Source organism: Gastrolobium bilobum, unplaced genomic scaffold (genome assembly GCF_033153095.1).
Source record: "Gastrolobium bilobum isolate Gb01-03AN ecotype WA unplaced genomic scaffold, APGP_CSIRO_Gbil_v1 utg803, whole genome shotgun sequence".
NCBI classification, from domain to species: domain Eukaryota; kingdom Viridiplantae; phylum Streptophyta; class Magnoliopsida; order Fabales; family Fabaceae; genus Gastrolobium; species Gastrolobium bilobum.
This window is the reverse complement of record NW_026897871.1, coordinates 108,451-126,629: the sequence shown is the minus strand read 5'-3', so window position 1 is coordinate 126,629 and position 18,179 is coordinate 108,451. Positions and strand designations below refer to the sequence as shown.

Below are 18,179 nucleotides of genomic sequence, written 5' to 3'. Positions count from 1 at the left end.
ATTTTATTTTTTTAACATTCAAATAATGTTGTTACTTTATATTTTTTTATTCAAACCCAAAATGATTTTGACTTTTAAAGAAGAAAATATTTATCTTTTTAAAGGATATAATTTTGTGTCATTTTAGATCTTAATCGTTGATTTTCATCAATCAAAGATTATAATTTATTTGATCAAATTTATTAATTAATTAATAATTTTTAATAAATTATAATCGTTGATCGTCGGAATTCAACGGTTAAGATCCAAAATGATACAAAGTTATATCCCTTAAGATGACAAACACTTTTTCCCATAAAAAATAACAACTCAATTTATTTATTTTTAAAAAGTCATCCAAACGGTACATTCATGAAACGTGACTTCTTTAGCAATAATTGTTCACACAATTTTATATTGAAGATTTTCAGTTTGAGCTGGAGTAATAGTCCAAGAAAATTGTTTACACAACATAATATTAAGAAGAAGAAAAAAGAGATACAATCAGAAAACTGTTCAATAAAACCCCAGGAAAACTAAGCACGAAGAAACTAGTAAACTAACGTGCAGCTACACAAAACGTAATTGCATATGTGGGGCTTTTAGCACACTGATAATATATGAAATTATGAACAAAAGAACCTAATTCTAAGAAACAGAGAACCTTCTCCTTCTGGGCTTGGTCAAATCCACATGCCCATCTTCTTCTATATGGGTCGTATCTTTAGACCCATTTCTAAACGGGTTTAACTTTCCCAGCTTCTTGGACATTGAGGAGAAAAACGTGGTTTTCTTGGTCGAAACAGACGACGTCGTTGCACTTCCCTGAACACCGTTCTTCTGCAAATCCGAAATGTACATCTTCATCTTCGTCAGCTCCGTTCGCAACTCCTCGTTCTCCCTCACCAGCGACACATCCGCTTGTAGTTGGTTCCTCTCCGCCGCCGCGTCCCCGTCGGCAACCCCGCTCCTCAGCCGCAGCTGATCGTAGTACAGCGCGTGAAGCACAATCTGCACCGGCAAACGCTTGTTCTGTGACGCGTGTACACGCGCCTCGTACGACAGCTTCAACGGGTCCATCACGCTGCACAGCTTCTCTCTCTCTATCTCATCCAGCTCCGGGTGCGCCTACAAAAACAGAAAAAGGAATTAAACGTTGTCGTTTTGTAACACAAGTGACAATTTCCTTGTTTGGGAACGGGAATAAGCTATTCCGTACCTTGAGATAGATATCCACGGCGCGATATAGGTCGTCGTCGACCTTACGCGCGTGTTTGGGAATGAGGACAGCGATTCCGTTGAACTTCGAGATGCTGAGTTCGCCGTACGCTGCGATCTCGGCGAGGTACGCGTCAACGGTCTTGGCCACGCGCTGCACCGAAACGGAGCAAGATTCTTTGGAGTCACCGGCGGCGAAAACCGCCGTGCTCTTTTCCTTCTCCACGAATCCTGATACGATCCTCCGTACGCTTTCGAGATCGAACAGTTTCTCGCCGTCGTAGGTGAACGACAGCACGAGGAGGTCATCCACCGTAACGTGCTCGAGGATAGCCGAGATCCGTTTCTCCAGCTCGCCCTTGCAGCCGGTGGAGGCACGGAGGTAGATCGCGCAACGGAGAAGGCAGCAAAGGAAGTGGATCGGAAAAGCAGCTTTCTCAGAGGGGAAGAGATCCACGATGGACTCCAGAAGCTTCCGTTGTTTGACTCTGGAATCGGAATCGGCAGGATCTAACGACCGGTTTCTGTTGCCGGAGTGATCCCGGACAAGCTCCGGCAGCGCTCGTTCTGTGTAGGTAATAAGCGCGCTAGCAAGTATCAAACCCTTGGCACCGCGCTGCTTCATGGCGGCGATGACTCTCCCGAAGAAATCGATGTCGAGAACAGCGAGCTCCTCCGTCCACCAGTTCGGCGGCGACCGGCTGGGGAAATTAGCCTCGCTGCAAGCCTTGGCGCTGACGGCTTCGACGCAGCGTTTAACAATGTTAAGGTCGTCAGCATAGGGAAGAAGGTGGCGGCAGGACTTGAGGACGGTGGCGGCGCCGGTAAGAGTGAAGAACGCTACCTGAGAGAGGAAATCCTCTGTCCGGCCAGCGAGGTTGTTGTGGCAGTACTCATCAGTCATCTCGAGGAACTCGGCGGCACAGCGCAAAACGGCGACGTTTTGTACGGTGATCTCGAAGTTAACGCCGTAGCAGAACTTGGCTGCTTTCTCGAAGATTCCAGGACCTCCAGGTATCTCAGAGAGGTCGATTCTTGTGAGTTCGCTCTCTTCTGCTTCCAGTATCAGTTTTCTGATATAGTTGCTCTTTGCCACTAGCATGAACTGCACCCACCATTTCAATACTCTTTTTCAGTAACATGCATAAAAAAAACACATATTGAATAATATTATCGATCATTCACTTCACAAGATGTGTTTTAATAACGGTACCTTATGGAGGGCGAAACTTGCTTCTCCAACTTCAACTATAACATCAGTTGGTATATCTTGACAGAAAACCCTGCAATAATTAGATTAATCGGTTCATAAAATGGCATAATAGAATAGAGAGTAAGTATGTGCATGACGGGTTTGAAAATGGAGAAGAGTGGAGTGTGGTGTGTACCATTGCCCAGTTCTCTCCATGGCAAGAGAGAGTCTATTGGTAGCCGCCATGAACGTTATGTTGTTGGTTTTGGTTAAGGGACTTGGAATGAAAGAGAGTAGAGAAAGAGAATGAAATAGATGAGACTGTGATAAACAATGGTTTGCATGGCTGGGGGCTATTATAAGGAGAGATTTTGAACCCTGTAGCTGTTCATTGTTTATTATGATTTAATCTTCATGAGTTGATGTGATCGTGGTCCATGTTTATGATGTTAATTGGTTTTGGTCCCTTTTCAAGGTAATATTCCAAATTCTAAGTCATTTTCCCCCCTTGCTTCTTTCCATTTTAATCTGCTTGGAATAGTGCAGACAACAAGTTCCCATTATTTCAATTTCACCTTGCACAATGATGTAAGCTTAATTACATATAATCCACAAGCTCTACCTTTTTCTCTAGAGAGAGACATTAAAATGAAAAAAGTTATATTTATCTTACCTTGTATCTTATCTCTGCAGCTTCCATATTTTCTTTAAATTTCTGACACGACATCTGTATGGATATGCATATTCTGGGGAGTATGTTTTCCATTAACTATCAGTGACAACCATATCCGTTATTGGAAGACATACTGTGATCATTTTCAGCTACTTTAAATTATTTATTATATTGGCGCCTGCAGAACTTATATCCATTGAAATAAATTCTGTTAGCGTCAAATACATCCCTTCATATACGAGTGGCAGAATGTTTTTCGTGTATGTTTCAAAAAAGTTAAAATTAACAAAGCTACTAGGATTGGTCCAGAGTCACAAGAGATTTGAGTAATTTGTAATATGTTACATGTGTAATTTTCACCATTGTATCCAAAAAAAAAAAGTTATAACTAACATATTAATAAATGGCTTTAATCGTGTTATAAGAAATAAATTTATCTATTTCATATACATAAAAATATGTAAAATTTAGGAGGCAGTTATATTTACTATATTTTAATCTTATTATTCTTACTACCTGATTGGTTATCGTTGGATTAATTTGAAATTAATAGTAATTAATTTTTTTATCTAACAATAATCAACAAGGTAGTAAGAATAATAATACTAAAATAATAGTAAGTATAATATTCTCTTATATATTTTTTATGTATATATAAGAAATAAATTAATTTTTACAATATAAAAAATATTAAACTCTATATAAATATGGTGATTAGGTTTATTCTATCCCTTGTCAATAAGTTACTACTGGATTTAAGTAAAAATAATCGGAAATAATTTCTCAGGCGAAATATCAAGTGTCAACCAATCAATAAGTGAGTTGTTGAACAGGGGACATGGTTGAATGGCAGAATGGACGTAAGTGGCTAAGAACGCATTGAGCAACCTCATACAGCGAGTTAAGTATCCCACACCACACAGGTTAACTAGGTCGAAGATCCTCCACGTCATACTCACACTGACATTCCGTGGGTTCCGCCAAACCACAACAAGATGAAAGATCCTGGGTCAGCCAGTTATAGTTTGACACGTTTCCTATAGCTACTTATTTATCCACTTCCCTTCAAAGATTAGATATCATATCCCCAAATTTAAAGTGTTTTTAGTGGCCCCACAAAGTAGCTGGCTTCTTAATAGTGATTTTTATCCCCCGTGATAATTTGAGTTGACCCGCTCCGCCACCAATTTGTCAAAAATGAGATAGGACGGGTTGACCCGCCAAAAAATAAGGGTTGGAAAAATAAGTTTATCCTGTTTTATGATAGGTTGGCAGATCAACTCATCAACCCGTCAATTAAAAAAAATTAATTAAAATTCAAAAATAAATTATATTTTATGAATTTTTCTAATATTATTTTATTTTATTTCACACTTCCTCTATATTTTTTTAGTCTCAATCTTAAATGTATACTAAAATTTGTCAAACATTCTTTAAGAATTTATATATAGATAACATTTGTCATAAATAAAATTGTTATTCTTTATTTTTTTAGGAAGTACTAAGATAAAAAATATTTTTGGATATCACAAAAATTTAAGGACTAATGAAATATTACCTAATTGTAATATATATATATATATATATAACCCGGCGGGTCAACACGCTCCGCGACGGGTTGAACCCGTTTTGACCCACTTCTAGACGGGGCGAGTTGAGATAGGTTGGTGGATTGAAAATCTCAACCCAACCCGCCCTGTTTTGGCGGGTTGACTCGCCGGGCTCAACCCATATTGCCACCCCTACCCATGATATAACAGTTAAGTAAAATCACATTGGGTAAGCACATATTACAGTTGTTTTTATTATTTTCAGGATTATTGGATTGTTTAAGTAATCGGTGATTATTTTGTTATTTAAATTTTAACTTTGCCAAAGGATACATGATAGTTATTAGTGGAGCTTAATTAATATTAGTGTGTAGTTATTTTTATGGTTGATTTATATTATCTATTTAAATCTTAAAATATTAGAATAAAGATTTTTAGATAAGAATAAATATTTTATACACTTATTTATGTATTTGAGGTATAGTTTCCTCATGTGAATTCAAATTCCTTTATTACAAAGTAGGTGTGCGTATACGTCTATTTTGGTGTTGATTACTACCTTTTAAATAAGAAATACTAAATAAATCTATTAAATCCTGAACAACTAATAGTCGGGAAAAAGTTTATTAAGGATGTACGTGACAATCTTTTCATAATCATTTTTTTTTCAATTTTTGTTTTTGAGGACATAAATGGATAGAAATAATGGTTGATCAAATTGATTTATTTTTTGTTTATGAGAATAAATCAATTCAATTTCTATACTGGGAAATAGAAAATAATCATTTTTTTTTACTTTTTTTATTTCCGTGCACAAAATGAGAAATTTTAATTCAATAGGTGTAACAATCATTCTAGAATCTGAGATCATTTTTCAAAAGAAATAATTTTTTTCATTTATGTGCCTTGTAATATTTTATGAAGAAAAAAAATATGTTTGATAACATGTTATATTTTCGTTCCAAGAATGAGAATTGCGTTTGATAACATAACAAATAATAAAATAAAAAATCATTTTTATTCAGCATATTTTTTTCCAAATCATCACTTTCCTTTTCATATAGTGTGGTGGTGGTAGTTGTGGCATGGTGGTAGCGGTGACGTGGTAATGGTAGTGATGATGGTGGTGATAGCCAGTGGCGGACCTAGGGAAAAAAAATTATGAATGCACATTTAAGGCGGGGGCAGTGCCCCTGAATTTTTTTTAAAGATTATGATCATGATCCAATTTTTGCTTTCACTTCAAAAGTAAAACTTTGATGAATCAATCAAGGTTTTAAATAAATAATCGATAATGATAATTAAAAAAATCACAAAAAGATATTTGTAAAATATAGTATAATTGTAGGGGTTAATCGATCAAAAATTCACCTCTGTCGATGTCTATTTGATCCAAAGTTGGCCACTTTTGCTTCACAAAAAAAATGAAAAATCACGTGTGATTCTCCTCCACTAGATGAAGATTGAATTTTAGGAATCGTTGATGTCTATTAAGATTTAGAGCTAATAAGGTTTATGTTTAAATAAAATAAAATTGAAAAACAATGGGCTAGAGTTTAAGCTTTAAGTTTTTAATTATAGTGGTTGGTTGGATTGGGTCTATTTTTATCTTTTTTTACCTTCAATTTTCATTTTTTTTACTTGATCTAAATTACCCACCCATGTGGAAAAAAAGAATTTTCTCAAGTTTGTGTGTGCAAATGCACACAAGTGCAACCAAGTGGGTTCGTCGTTGGTGACAGTGATGATACGGTGAGAGTGACGATAGCAGTGGTGGGACGACGACGATTGCAATGATGATGGCAGTGGTCGTATCAGGATGGTGGTGGTGATGGTAGTGGTGGAAAATGATTGAGAGAGATAAGTGTTTTTTATTTTGTGCCCGAGAATAATTTTTTTTTTTATTTCCCAGCACATAAATTGAATCGGTTCATTATCGAAAATAAAAAAATAAACCAATTTTATCAAATACTATTTCTATTTATTTCTATTCTTGAAAAAAAAATGATTTTGGAAAGATTGACCTACGCATCCTAAGACTAAGAGAAGAAAGATTGGTCCTTAACCTCAATGGTACATTGGTCCCTGCCCTTCTTCTAAATTTGAAATTTAGGGGATCATCATGTGGACTAAATCGCTGACACTGACGCTACTTTAACTCCTATGCTTCCAAAGGCAAAATGCCATTTTGCAAGTCAATCTCGCATTAATTGTATGGACACTGCCAACGACCTTATTTCTGCTTGTAATAAGTAGTAAGGATAATGATAGTTATTTATAGTTTATAACATATGTATTGAATTGCTTTAAAACAATTTAATAGTAAGATGAATGGTTGTAACATTAAGATTGGGAGTGAACCCACAAGAATTCCTAACAATTCTATATATACTTCATATTATTTTATCTTTTATTAAAAATATGTAGATGTTAAGATAATCAGGGCTTGTTTGTTTATGATTTTCTTAATTACTAAACATATCTAATTTTTTTAGATAATTAGATTAGGATTTTTAAAGAAAAATTTAGATTTTATGTTTCGCTTTAGGAAATGAAGATTATTGAGCTTCCCTTTTCATGTATGTGAACGAAAAAAGTAATTTTACAAACATAATCCACTGTATATGGTTTGATTATTTTATTTTGTATTTTAAATAAATTGGAGAATTTTATTAAATATCTTAAAAAAAAAATTTCTTAAAAATTAATCAAAATCGAACATACACAATATCTTGTCATTACTTATTAAAAGAATAAATGTTTTATTTACCCAAAAAAAAAAGTTTTAAAAACTGGACTAGTAATTGAATTAGGGAACGTACTACTTCACGATTCATTGCTGTGGGTGAATCAGTTATATAATTAGTCGGATTTTTATATTGGACTGTTAGTAATGGAACTGATGTGATGTGATCATTTTTTATAAAACTTATAATCTGATCTGGTTCATAAAAAAATAAATTTTGTTCTCATTAATTAATGTCTTTTTTTTTTATTCTTATGCACAAATGATTTATTTATTTTTGAAATATTTGAGTAATCTATTGCTTATTTAGTTACATATATTATATACCTACAATACTAATTATTATTTTGATTATGCAATATGCAGTAAATTTTGATTGATTTATATTAGAGATATTGTCTACTGAACCTGAAATATTAGTATCACAAGTATTATATGTTTGATTGATATTTTGTTGGATAATGACGTGTAATTTATTATTTTTCATACTAAAATATTTGAAAGTGATATCATTTTTTTTACAGGTATTTGAGTATATATATAATTTTTAATATATATATATATATATATATATACTATTGGGTCAAGCAGTTGAATCAACAATCCAATACCTTGACCAGATCAATAATCGAGCCAAATTTAATAAGTTAAAATACGATCAAATCAACGATAATTAAACATAATTTTAATGTTATGTAATATATCAAGTAATAAATTATCCCGAATCCTAAAAACTTAGATAGGTGAGATTTTAAACCGACATGGAATGACCATGTTATATATCTCGCAAGATTTAAAAAAAAAATATCAATCAATATGTATGTCTTTGTCTTGGGATTTGGGCATTTAATTGGATATAAAAATATTTTTAGTTAAATTAAAATAAAAATAAATAAATAAACAGTTCAAACCACTTTTCAACTTATTTTAACCGATTTTGGACCAGTCACGGCAACTGATTTTTTAATAAGATATTGTTATTATCAAATAATATTATTATTAATATTATCATATTTTAATTGTTAATTTATGTCAATTATCGATTATTATTTATTTTGAATTAATAATTAATTAATAAATATAATTAATATAAATAATAACGGTTAATTAACAAAAATTAATGGTTAATAATATAATAATAACATTATTTGATAACAATAATATTTTATCTCTTATTTTTTATGTTTTTTTTGTTGTTGTTGTTTGAATTGACAGTCACGTGATTGGTTCTCGAAAATCAAAATCCTAATTTCCTTTGTAGGGACTAGGGAGTGAAACAATGTAGCTGACAACTGTCATCCCACAAGGTTTATCCAAATTTTCAAGACAAGTGAAATATAATTTACTCATTTTTTCTGAATTAGTTTCTTTACTTATTCTAAATAATCATGTTAGTTACATTGAAATAAAATTGTTATTTTTTAGTATTATTCAAAAAGTCATATAAAAATATGTAAAAGGCATAAACAATTGTATTGATATTTGTATAGGATCATTCCTAAGTGTCCCAATACAAAGGGTTCAATTCCCCTAAAATCCCGTCAATCTATCTGTATACTTTTTCTGCTAAGTAAATTAAGAACGTCATTTGAAGTTCGCACCAGTACCTACGAAGGAGGTCACTCAAGCTTCAAAAGTTTGTCCCCATTCTTATAAGTATGGAAGGTTATTACTCATGTATTCATCTAATTAATACACTAAGGGCATCCATAGTATAGGATAAAGTCCGATAGTATAAGACTTGATAGTATAAGGTCTGATTGAATTTTAATATTACTCATGTATTTGGTAATGCACTGTATAATACTATATAGGATAAAAATAAATATTTTTAATAAAAATATCCTTTAATAAAAAATTTATATAATTCTTTAAAAAATGTCATATGATATTAATTTTTATAAAAATTTATTGATCAGTGTGTCCAAAACATAAATTAATTTTTATAAAAATAGAAATATTCAATATTTTAAAAATAAATATATTGAAAAATTAATTTTTATTTTAATATATTAATATTAAAATAATATAATAATTTTTGAGAATTACACTGGTCAACAATGTTAATACCTATGTAGCACCGATACGACACGCGACACGTGACACGACACGACACTCCGACACGTCAATCCTAAAAAATTATGGATTTCGACACGTTGGGACACGTTTTAATATTAAATAATATTTTTAATTTATATAGTGTATATTTTATTTAATATTTAATAATTTAACAAAAAAATAAAACTAAATTAATAATACTCATCAACACGTTATAAAGATGGAAGCTTTAATAAAAAAAATAAGAACTGGGATGAGAGAGAGATATAATATCAGATAGAGAGATCAAATCATAATAGAGAGAGATCTGAGAGAAGAAGATACAACAAGAGCGTGATAGGAATTGACAACAATGATGCTGAGATGATCTCTTATCTACTTAAGGGAAAAACAAAAAGATAAAATTGATATGATCAGGTGGAAGCTTTATTAATATATTTTAACTTTAAAAATAAAATAAAAAATAAAAAAAATTTACGAAAATGCCATTTGACCGTGTCGGACACGGTCAAATTCGCGTGTCGGAATGGTCAACGTGTCAGAAAAAGTCAACCGCGTGTCCGACACCGTGTCGGAGGGTGTCGGACCCGACTCTTCCTGTTTTTACAAGTGTCCGTGCTTCCTTGGTTAATACACAACCTCTTATCAAGCCTTATCCCTCCCCCTTAGGCCGGATTAAGTTATACATCATTTTGATGTATTAAGGGATCCTGTTGTATAAGCTTATAATATACGATAGTCACATCAAACAACTGAAAATGTCATAACGTATAGTATAAGCTTATACTATCAGACCTTATACGTCACATCAAACACACCCTAATGGATTAATCTGATTAAGCCGGGAAAACTGCAAAAGAATCATACCTATGATTCAAATTTGATACCACTAATTAAGCTAGAATAATCCTTTACTAATTAATGAACGTGATTGGTGGTAGTCACTCAAATAATAATCACTCTCGAATCTCCGTTGCTACCAAAGGTTTAGCTAATTTTGTTTGCAACTGCAAATACTTCTTTGTTCTTTGTTCTTTTTTGTTGTTGATATAATCAGGGGCAAAGCCCCAAAGCAGAAAACAAAGAGAACTAACAGCAACAAAAACAAAAAGAAAATGAAACAAAATAGAAGAGAAAAAAAATAGATAGACTAATCTCCAGGATCACGAATGTCAGCTTCCATGAGATTCAACAGCTCCTGATGAAGGGATGATATGACATAGAGACCCAAACTCCTATTTAAAGCCTCCTTAGCCAGAAGGTCAACACACCTATTGAAAGATCTAGGAACATACGAAAAGGAAACAATCCAGTCCTTGATCACATAATCTCGAATCTTGGCAACCAGGGGAAGCCTACGAGAGTCATTACTAGAATTGGTAAGTAAGCAAATAGCTTGAGAAGAGTCACTTTCAATCAAAATTTTCCTCCATCCTTGATTCCATACAAATTTTAAACCATGGGAAATAGCCTGCAATTCAGCCTGATGAGGAGAACAAGCACCAAGAAAGGAAGAAAATCCACCAACCCAAGACCCCAAAGAGTCCCTAACAATGCCACCACACGCAGCTTTGTCACCAGCAACAGCCCCATCCACATTTAACTTTAAAAAATCCTGATCTGGCCAGGACCAGCATAGGAAAGGCCCAGGCAGAATGTTGTTGACACAATTGTGGGAATAATTAAATCTAGCAGTGGCTAATTCCCCCAATAAATTCGCTAAAGGGATATCTGGCTTCTCAAGTCTAATGAAATCATCATAAAAATATTCTTATTTCTCCAAGACCAAAGAACATTGCAGACAACAAAAAACATGTCTCTCCAATCCCTCAAATTGGTTTTTGACAGGTTGATATTCATTAATAACCAATCACCAAACAGAGGATAATCAAAAAAACCAGGAGGTAAAGGTTGGAGGATTGGAGATCTCCAAACGGCTTGGGCCTTAGGACAATCTCTAAAAACATGAAGATTAGTTTCAACCAGGTTAGGACAGCAATGACATTTATCTGTACTAGAACCCCATTTAGCTAATTTCTCTCTAGTCAAAATCCTGCATGATTCATTTTCCAAATGAAGAACTTCAATCTTTCCGGATCTTTCCATCTCCAAATTCTATGCCAGGATATGTTCGGTGTTAGATCAGAGAACTTCATCAAGTTACCATAGGCTATTTTGACAAGAGAATGGCTAGGACTCCAGTCCTTCCACACCAAAGTATCATCACCTGCATTAACATCAGGGGGCAACAAGGCTATGATGTAATTTAAAACACCAGCATCAAAATACTCTTCCAGAAAAGAAATGTTCCAGCCTCCATTAGATTCGAGAACATAATTGTTTATCTTTTTGTTCAACTCATTTTCATCGGGAGAAACAGACAAAAGAGTAAACAAATTCTGGTTCAGACCTGTCCACTTGTCAAACCAAAAATTAATCTTATTCCCATCACCTATTTGCCAAACAAGATTCTTAAGGACTTCAGGACACACTTTACACAGACTTCTCCAAAAATTAATCTTAATTTTTTTAAGAGCCACATTACCACTAATTCTAGGTTCTAGTATAGCAACTAGACCTATTTTATGCTTCTGGATGAAATTGCAGAGGGTGGTCTTGAAATATTTTTTTGCTGCCCCCCTACAGTTTCAAACAAGGCAATTCATTGGATACATTTATACTTTCCAAGATTACAGAGTTCCTGGTCACTCTCTTTTACAAATACTTGCATTTCTTCCAAGTTAGTTTTATCCATCTCCATTCCTTCCTGATCTTCTATTACCAGAGAAACAACTGCCATATCCGAATTAGGAAGGTCAGGAAGTAAAGTAATTTTTTTGCCCACCTTGCTTGTTGTTTCGAAAACATCACAATTGGGTCTATTCACTTCTATACTCTCTACGCAGGCAGGGTGAGTAGAAATAGGGGTATCACCAGAATTATCCTTCCAAGAGACTCCTTGCACAGGGCCTACTTTCTCCTTCCAATCTGAATTGGAGGAGCTACCTTTCAATAAATGCTTCCTTCAAGTAGAAAAATGAGTTTTGATTGTGCCTTGTTGAGACCCAATCTTATTGCTTACTTCCGAAGAGAAAACAAAAGAATTATTGGTCTCCATCTTCTTAGAAATAATATTAAACCCACTTTCTTCTTATAAGTGAAGGTGTTATCCTTTTTAGGAAGAATGGGATTTGACAAAGAAACGAGATTACCCTTTTTTCCTAAAGGGGTTGTAATTCCAGTATTTAAAGGCCCTTTAGGGTGGTGATTAGTTTTTTTGTCTTTGTTTTGATCTTTTAAGTAATCCTTTCTCAAGAGAAAACAAAAGAATTATTGGTCTCCATCTTCTTTGTTCTTAGCTATGTAATTGGTCCCATCTTAATTTTCAAGCCCAAGCTCGAAATCGATAGATATCTACTCTATGCGGTCCCCGCAATTCAACAAGGCAGCAAAATCGGGTCATATTGTTTTGGGCTTTTTGACCCTGTTGTCCCTAATTAAATAAAAAATAACCATTTTACCCTCGTTCCAAAAATATACACTCATTTGTCCCCGTCTTAAAATTATACACCCATTTGCCCTTATTTAATCGATTACACAAAATATATAGTCGATTAAGTGTAGAATTTTTTTTTAATCGACTACTTAATCGATTAATCCCAATGACTGCAACAACTTATCAAACTGCCACATCTTATTTTGCATGTTCATCCCTCACGTTGCTCCTTAAGCCCATCCTTCTCACACACTTTTTTTTTCTCTCTCTGTAATTTCTCTCTTCTAAACCATCTGATATAACTCACCCCTGCTTTGTTTTTTTCTACCACTCTTCATTCTTCCCTTATCATTACCCATTCTTTCATACTCAAATAGTGAGAATCTCCCATTAAGATTATCCAAAAATGAGCAACGTCTATGCAGAACAACATCATCACAAGTTTCAACACACCCACCAACTCCTCTCCCTTAAGAAATCAACATTGACATCCCACCAAGGAAGCTCCTCACCTGCGGCGACATGTTTTCCGATGAGACACTCGTGCAGAAATACCTCCCCACAACAATCTGGTAGATTCCAAAGAAGATTTCGACTATCCTTATTGAGTTCATTCTTTTACCAACAATTGTGGCTTCTGGAAACTTTTCTAATGGGAAATATTCAACAAGCAAATTCTTTTATGTAGAGATTGGTGTTAATTGTGATGATGAATTGATGATGATTAAATAAATGTAAATAATGGGAACACTGATTCATGTTATGCAATGTTATTATTGTTGTTAATCATTTTGGGACCTTTTGCTTTAGTATTGCAGTATCTGCAAACAGTTAATCGATTAACTAATCGATTAAAAAAAAATCGTCATTTAATCGATTACCTATTTTATTTAATCGATTAAACAAGGGTAAACGAGTGTATAGTTTTGGAACGAGGGTAAAATGATTATTTTTTATTTAATTAAGGATAAAAGGATAAAAAAGCCTATTGTTTTGAATGGGCTTTTTTTTTAAAAGAAAAAAGCTATTTCTCAATACAAAATCCGTTTGCTCTTTAAAAAAGAGAGTAGAACTTACAAAAAAAAGTCAAAAATAAAAATTTTAATTTCTAAAAAAAACATAAGTTAAAAGTCAAATATTTAAAAAAAAATCTAAATAGCTTTAATTTTATAAAAAATATTTTTAAAATAAGCAAGACATAAAAAGTCACTTTTTTATAAGCCCATCCAAATGGCCCAAATATTCCTTCCTACATCGATCACTTCACCTTATTTAAGATAAAAAGGAAAATACCTGTTCATAATTAATATTTATATCAATAATTAATCAATTTTTGAGTTTTTCTTTAGCTTCATTTTATCTGATAACGATGTTAGTTTTGTTGGGCTATATATTTAATGAATACAATTGAGAATTTATGCGCTACTAATGGGATTGTTACCAGATAGGTGATAGTGATATTGTTATTGAATGTTTGATAAGTTACTTAGTAGGAGAAAAATGACTAAGCGAAATGGCTGGTGTAATGGGATTGCTACCAGATAGGTGGGATTGTTATGATTGTGAAAGTGTGGAATAATAGGCCCAGAAATCAGGTTGGGACATCTTTTTAATTTTATTAAGAAAAAAAATCAATTGAAGTATTTGTTTCCCCTAAAAAGAATTTTATTCATCAAATGTCAAAAGTATAGAAAAATAATTTTCAATGAATTAGGTACCTCATTAAATGCATTGGAAAATTATTTTTCCTACCCCATTGTCAAAAATGGTGATCTATCACTTGATCAATTTAATTAACAGGATTGATTGTTTGTCAAATGGTACATGGTGATCCAAGTAAAACTCAGTCAACATAATTATTTATACTGAATGCATATTTAAATTTGCTTATTTTTTAGGAATATGGCGTATTTTACAAAGTTTTCTAAGAAGAAGATTAACAATAAATTATCATTTCTCTTTCCTATTCCTATTACTTTATGATATAACGGGACTTTTTGATCACTTGGCCCTTATTTCATAATTAATTATTAAATTGACCTTGATTATAAATTATTACCAAAATTTAACCTCTCGAGAAAATATAATCCCAATCTGCCCATATTTGACCGTTGACCATTAAGTCTACCCGAGTAACCCCTCCCTACCAGAGTATTTTTTGAAAAAAAACTTCTACCAGATACCCGGGTATATTTAAAAATTCTGAAAAAATATTTAAATTATTTACCCGTGTAAGGAACGGGTAAATAATCATGTACTACTTTCAACCCTGTTCATCCACTACTCTCATGGTGACGTTGGCACTGCTTCCCAATATGGTCCTCCTTTTTTACATTAAGTACAAAAAAAAAAAAAAAAGTTCTCGTATATATATTGTGCTTGAATAAAACTGTAAATTTCATGTACCAAAAAAAAAAAATGAGTTATTTGAAACGTTGACATATATTATCCTCAAACGAACCAAAACCAAATTTCAGTTAATGAATGTGTTTTATGGGTTGTGACTTGTGATGATACAGCTACTGCATGTTTCGGCCGAGATGCATCACAGTTTCCATCAAGCAACATGTTTGGTTCAGCAGGGGAAGGTATATGGGACAACGTCGGAGGGATGTGCATGGAGCGGTTTGGTTCGGTTGTTGTCAAAAATCAAACCAAACCAGTTTTAAACGGTTTGAATTTTAAACCGAACTACTTTTTTTTTTAAATCGATTTTTAATTTGTCCAAACCGGTTTAAAACCGGTATGTGGTTTATAACCGGTTTTGAATTAAAACCGGTTTTAAATCAAAATCGGTTATGAACCATAAATCGGTTATCAAGTTCAAAATCGGTTTTTTAACAAATTCAAAATCAATTTTTGATGGATTGTGCTATTTTTATAAGTAATCGTTTGTTTCTCCCGGTTATAGGTAGTTGACCAACTATTTCTTGCAAGAATCTTCATTGTTTTGGAACTTTCAGGACGAAATGATTCTTATAGAAATTGTTCACGTTGTTTTTACGGAAAACATTTCCATCAAGATTTTCCATAAATAATTTTGACAAAAAATATTTCCATCAAAATTTGTGACTAAAAGCATATCTGTAAAAAAAAATTGACGAAAAATTTTTTTGGTCGAATTTTTTTACGGAATATAAATTTCGTCAAAATATTTCCCTCAAAATATTTCACAAAAAAACATATTCATCGAAATTTTTGACGAAAAAATATTTCTATCAAAATTTTCCACGAAACACATTTCCTTCGAAAACTTTTGACGGAAAAAAATTTCATCAAAATTCTTTACGGAATTCAAATTCCGTCGAAAGTTTTCGACAGAAACATTTTCGTTAAACTTTTCGACAAAAAAATTTTCGTCAAAATTTTTAACGAAACACATTTTCATCGAAAATTTTCGACGAAAAATATTTCCATCAAAATTTTCAATGGAACAGATTTCTATGAAAATTTTTAGTAAAAATTTTATGACGAATAATATTTCGATAGAATTTTTTGACAAAAATATTTTTCGTCAAAAAATTTGAGGGAAATGATTGGAGGGAATTTAGATTCTATAAAGAACTTTGACAAAAAAAAATTCGGTCGAAATTTTTTATAGAAATATTTTCCATCAAAAAAATTTTCTGAAATATTTTCGTCAAATTTGTTTACGTAAATATTTTTGGTAGGGCTGGCAATATGGGCCAGCCCGCCCCGGCCCGCCACTAGCCCGCCCAAAATGGGCTGTCCCGCCCCGGCCCGTTTTGATAAAATGGGTTGAATTGAGTAACCCGACCCGTTTTATGAGTGGGCTGGCGGGCTACGGGCCAGCCCGCCTAAAATAAAAAAAATATAAAAATAAAATACAAAAAATTAAATTCTGCATAAAATCACATAAAAAAATCTGCATAAAAGCATACAAAAATCTGTATAAAATCCTAATGTGCTTATGAAACCAAGAAGATCAGTGTTTAATAATCTGCATATAAATATGCATCTTTCAATCCAAAAATAATAATAAAAAAATAAAATCATATCAGGATAAAATAGAATAACAAAACAAGTAACAAAGTGTTGTATGAGCAGTCCACAACAATTCAAAAAAGCCACTTGCAAGCAGAGAAATCTAAGATACGGAGCTACATAACAATTGGGTAACCTAAAAAAAAAAAAAAAAATGACTTGGCGGGCTGACCCATATGGGCTGGCGGGTTTGGCGGTCTGGTGGGTTGAAAGACTCAACCCAGCCCGCCCCATTTGGCAGGCGGGGCGGGCCAGCCCGGCGGGCTCAGCCCATTTTGCCGACCCTAATTTTTGGTCAAACTTTTCGCTGTAAATGTGTTTAGTTGAAAATTTTGTTGGAAATATTTTTAGTCGAAAATTTAGACGAAAATATTTTTCGTAAAAAAATTTGACGAAATTATTTTCTGTCAATTTTCTTTATGAAAATGTGTTTCGTCAAAATTTTTTACGATATTATTTTTCGTTGAAAAGTTTCGATGGAATATAGATTCTATAAAGAATTTTGACTGAAATATTTTGTCCCTCAAAAATTCATGTTAGTGATTCTGACAAAATCTTGTTTCGTCTCTAGTTTCGACGAATTTTTTTTTCGTCTCTATTTTCGACGTAATATGATTTTTGTCAAAATTTTTGACGAAATATTTTTCTTCGATAAATTTTGTTAGTATTTGAGACTTTTCTAATAATGTTACATTTAAAAATTATTCATATTTATGTAATTTTCATTTTTTAATGTTAAGGATAAAAGATAATACTTATTTGTTCTTTAATTGTAAAATAGTTTGGTTATGGATAACCAATTATTTTTATGGTTTGGTAAATAACCCGTTTATAAAATAAAATGCAGCTTTATATGAAACCAGTTTTTAAAAATAATCGGTTTTTTAAATGTGGAGCAGTTTGGTTATGGATCAGTTTGGTTCTTTTGGACATTTTGAACACCCCTAGACAACGGTGCTGCATGTGGGAGGCAGTATCAGGTGTGGTGCATCAGAGATGCATCACAGTTTCCATCAAGCAACATGCTTAGTTCAGCAGGGGAAGGTATATGGGACAACAGTGCTGCATGTGGGAGGCAGTGTCAGGTGCGGTGCATCAGTGCAGCTGCTCCTAGAACTTGCATTATGGCCAATCCATTCAGATCAAGATTGTTGATCTGATTATTTACCCGAGTAGCCCCTCCTTACTCGGGTAAATAATTCAAAAATTCTTTTTTTCAGAAATTTGAAATATACTCGGGTATCCCCTTCACTATCCGGGTA

General features: G+C 33.1%; 1 protein-coding gene across 2 annotated transcripts; it reads right to left on the bottom strand.

The window, feature by feature from the left end:
- Positions 1 to 420: 420 nt before the first annotated feature.
- LOC133310946 (root phototropism protein 2-like) lies at positions 421 to 2,982 on the bottom strand. Of its 2 annotated transcripts, none has more exons than XM_061511940.1 (4): positions 2,586 to 2,982; positions 2,411 to 2,480; positions 1,199 to 2,302; positions 421 to 1,107 (listed from the first exon to the last, which is right to left on the bottom strand). In XM_061511940.1, exons 1-4 carry the CDS (start codon positions 2,633 to 2,635, stop codon positions 628 to 630), a joined length of 1,704 nt encoding a protein of 567 aa, XP_061367924.1. In that variant the 5' UTR covers positions 2,636 to 2,982; the 3' UTR covers positions 421 to 627. The 2 variants fall into 2 exon arrangements, with proteins under 2 accessions (XP_061367924.1, XP_061367925.1); XM_061511941.1 differs by having other exon boundaries at positions 2,411 to 2,466.
- Positions 2,983 to 18,179: the final 15,197 nt, after the last annotated feature.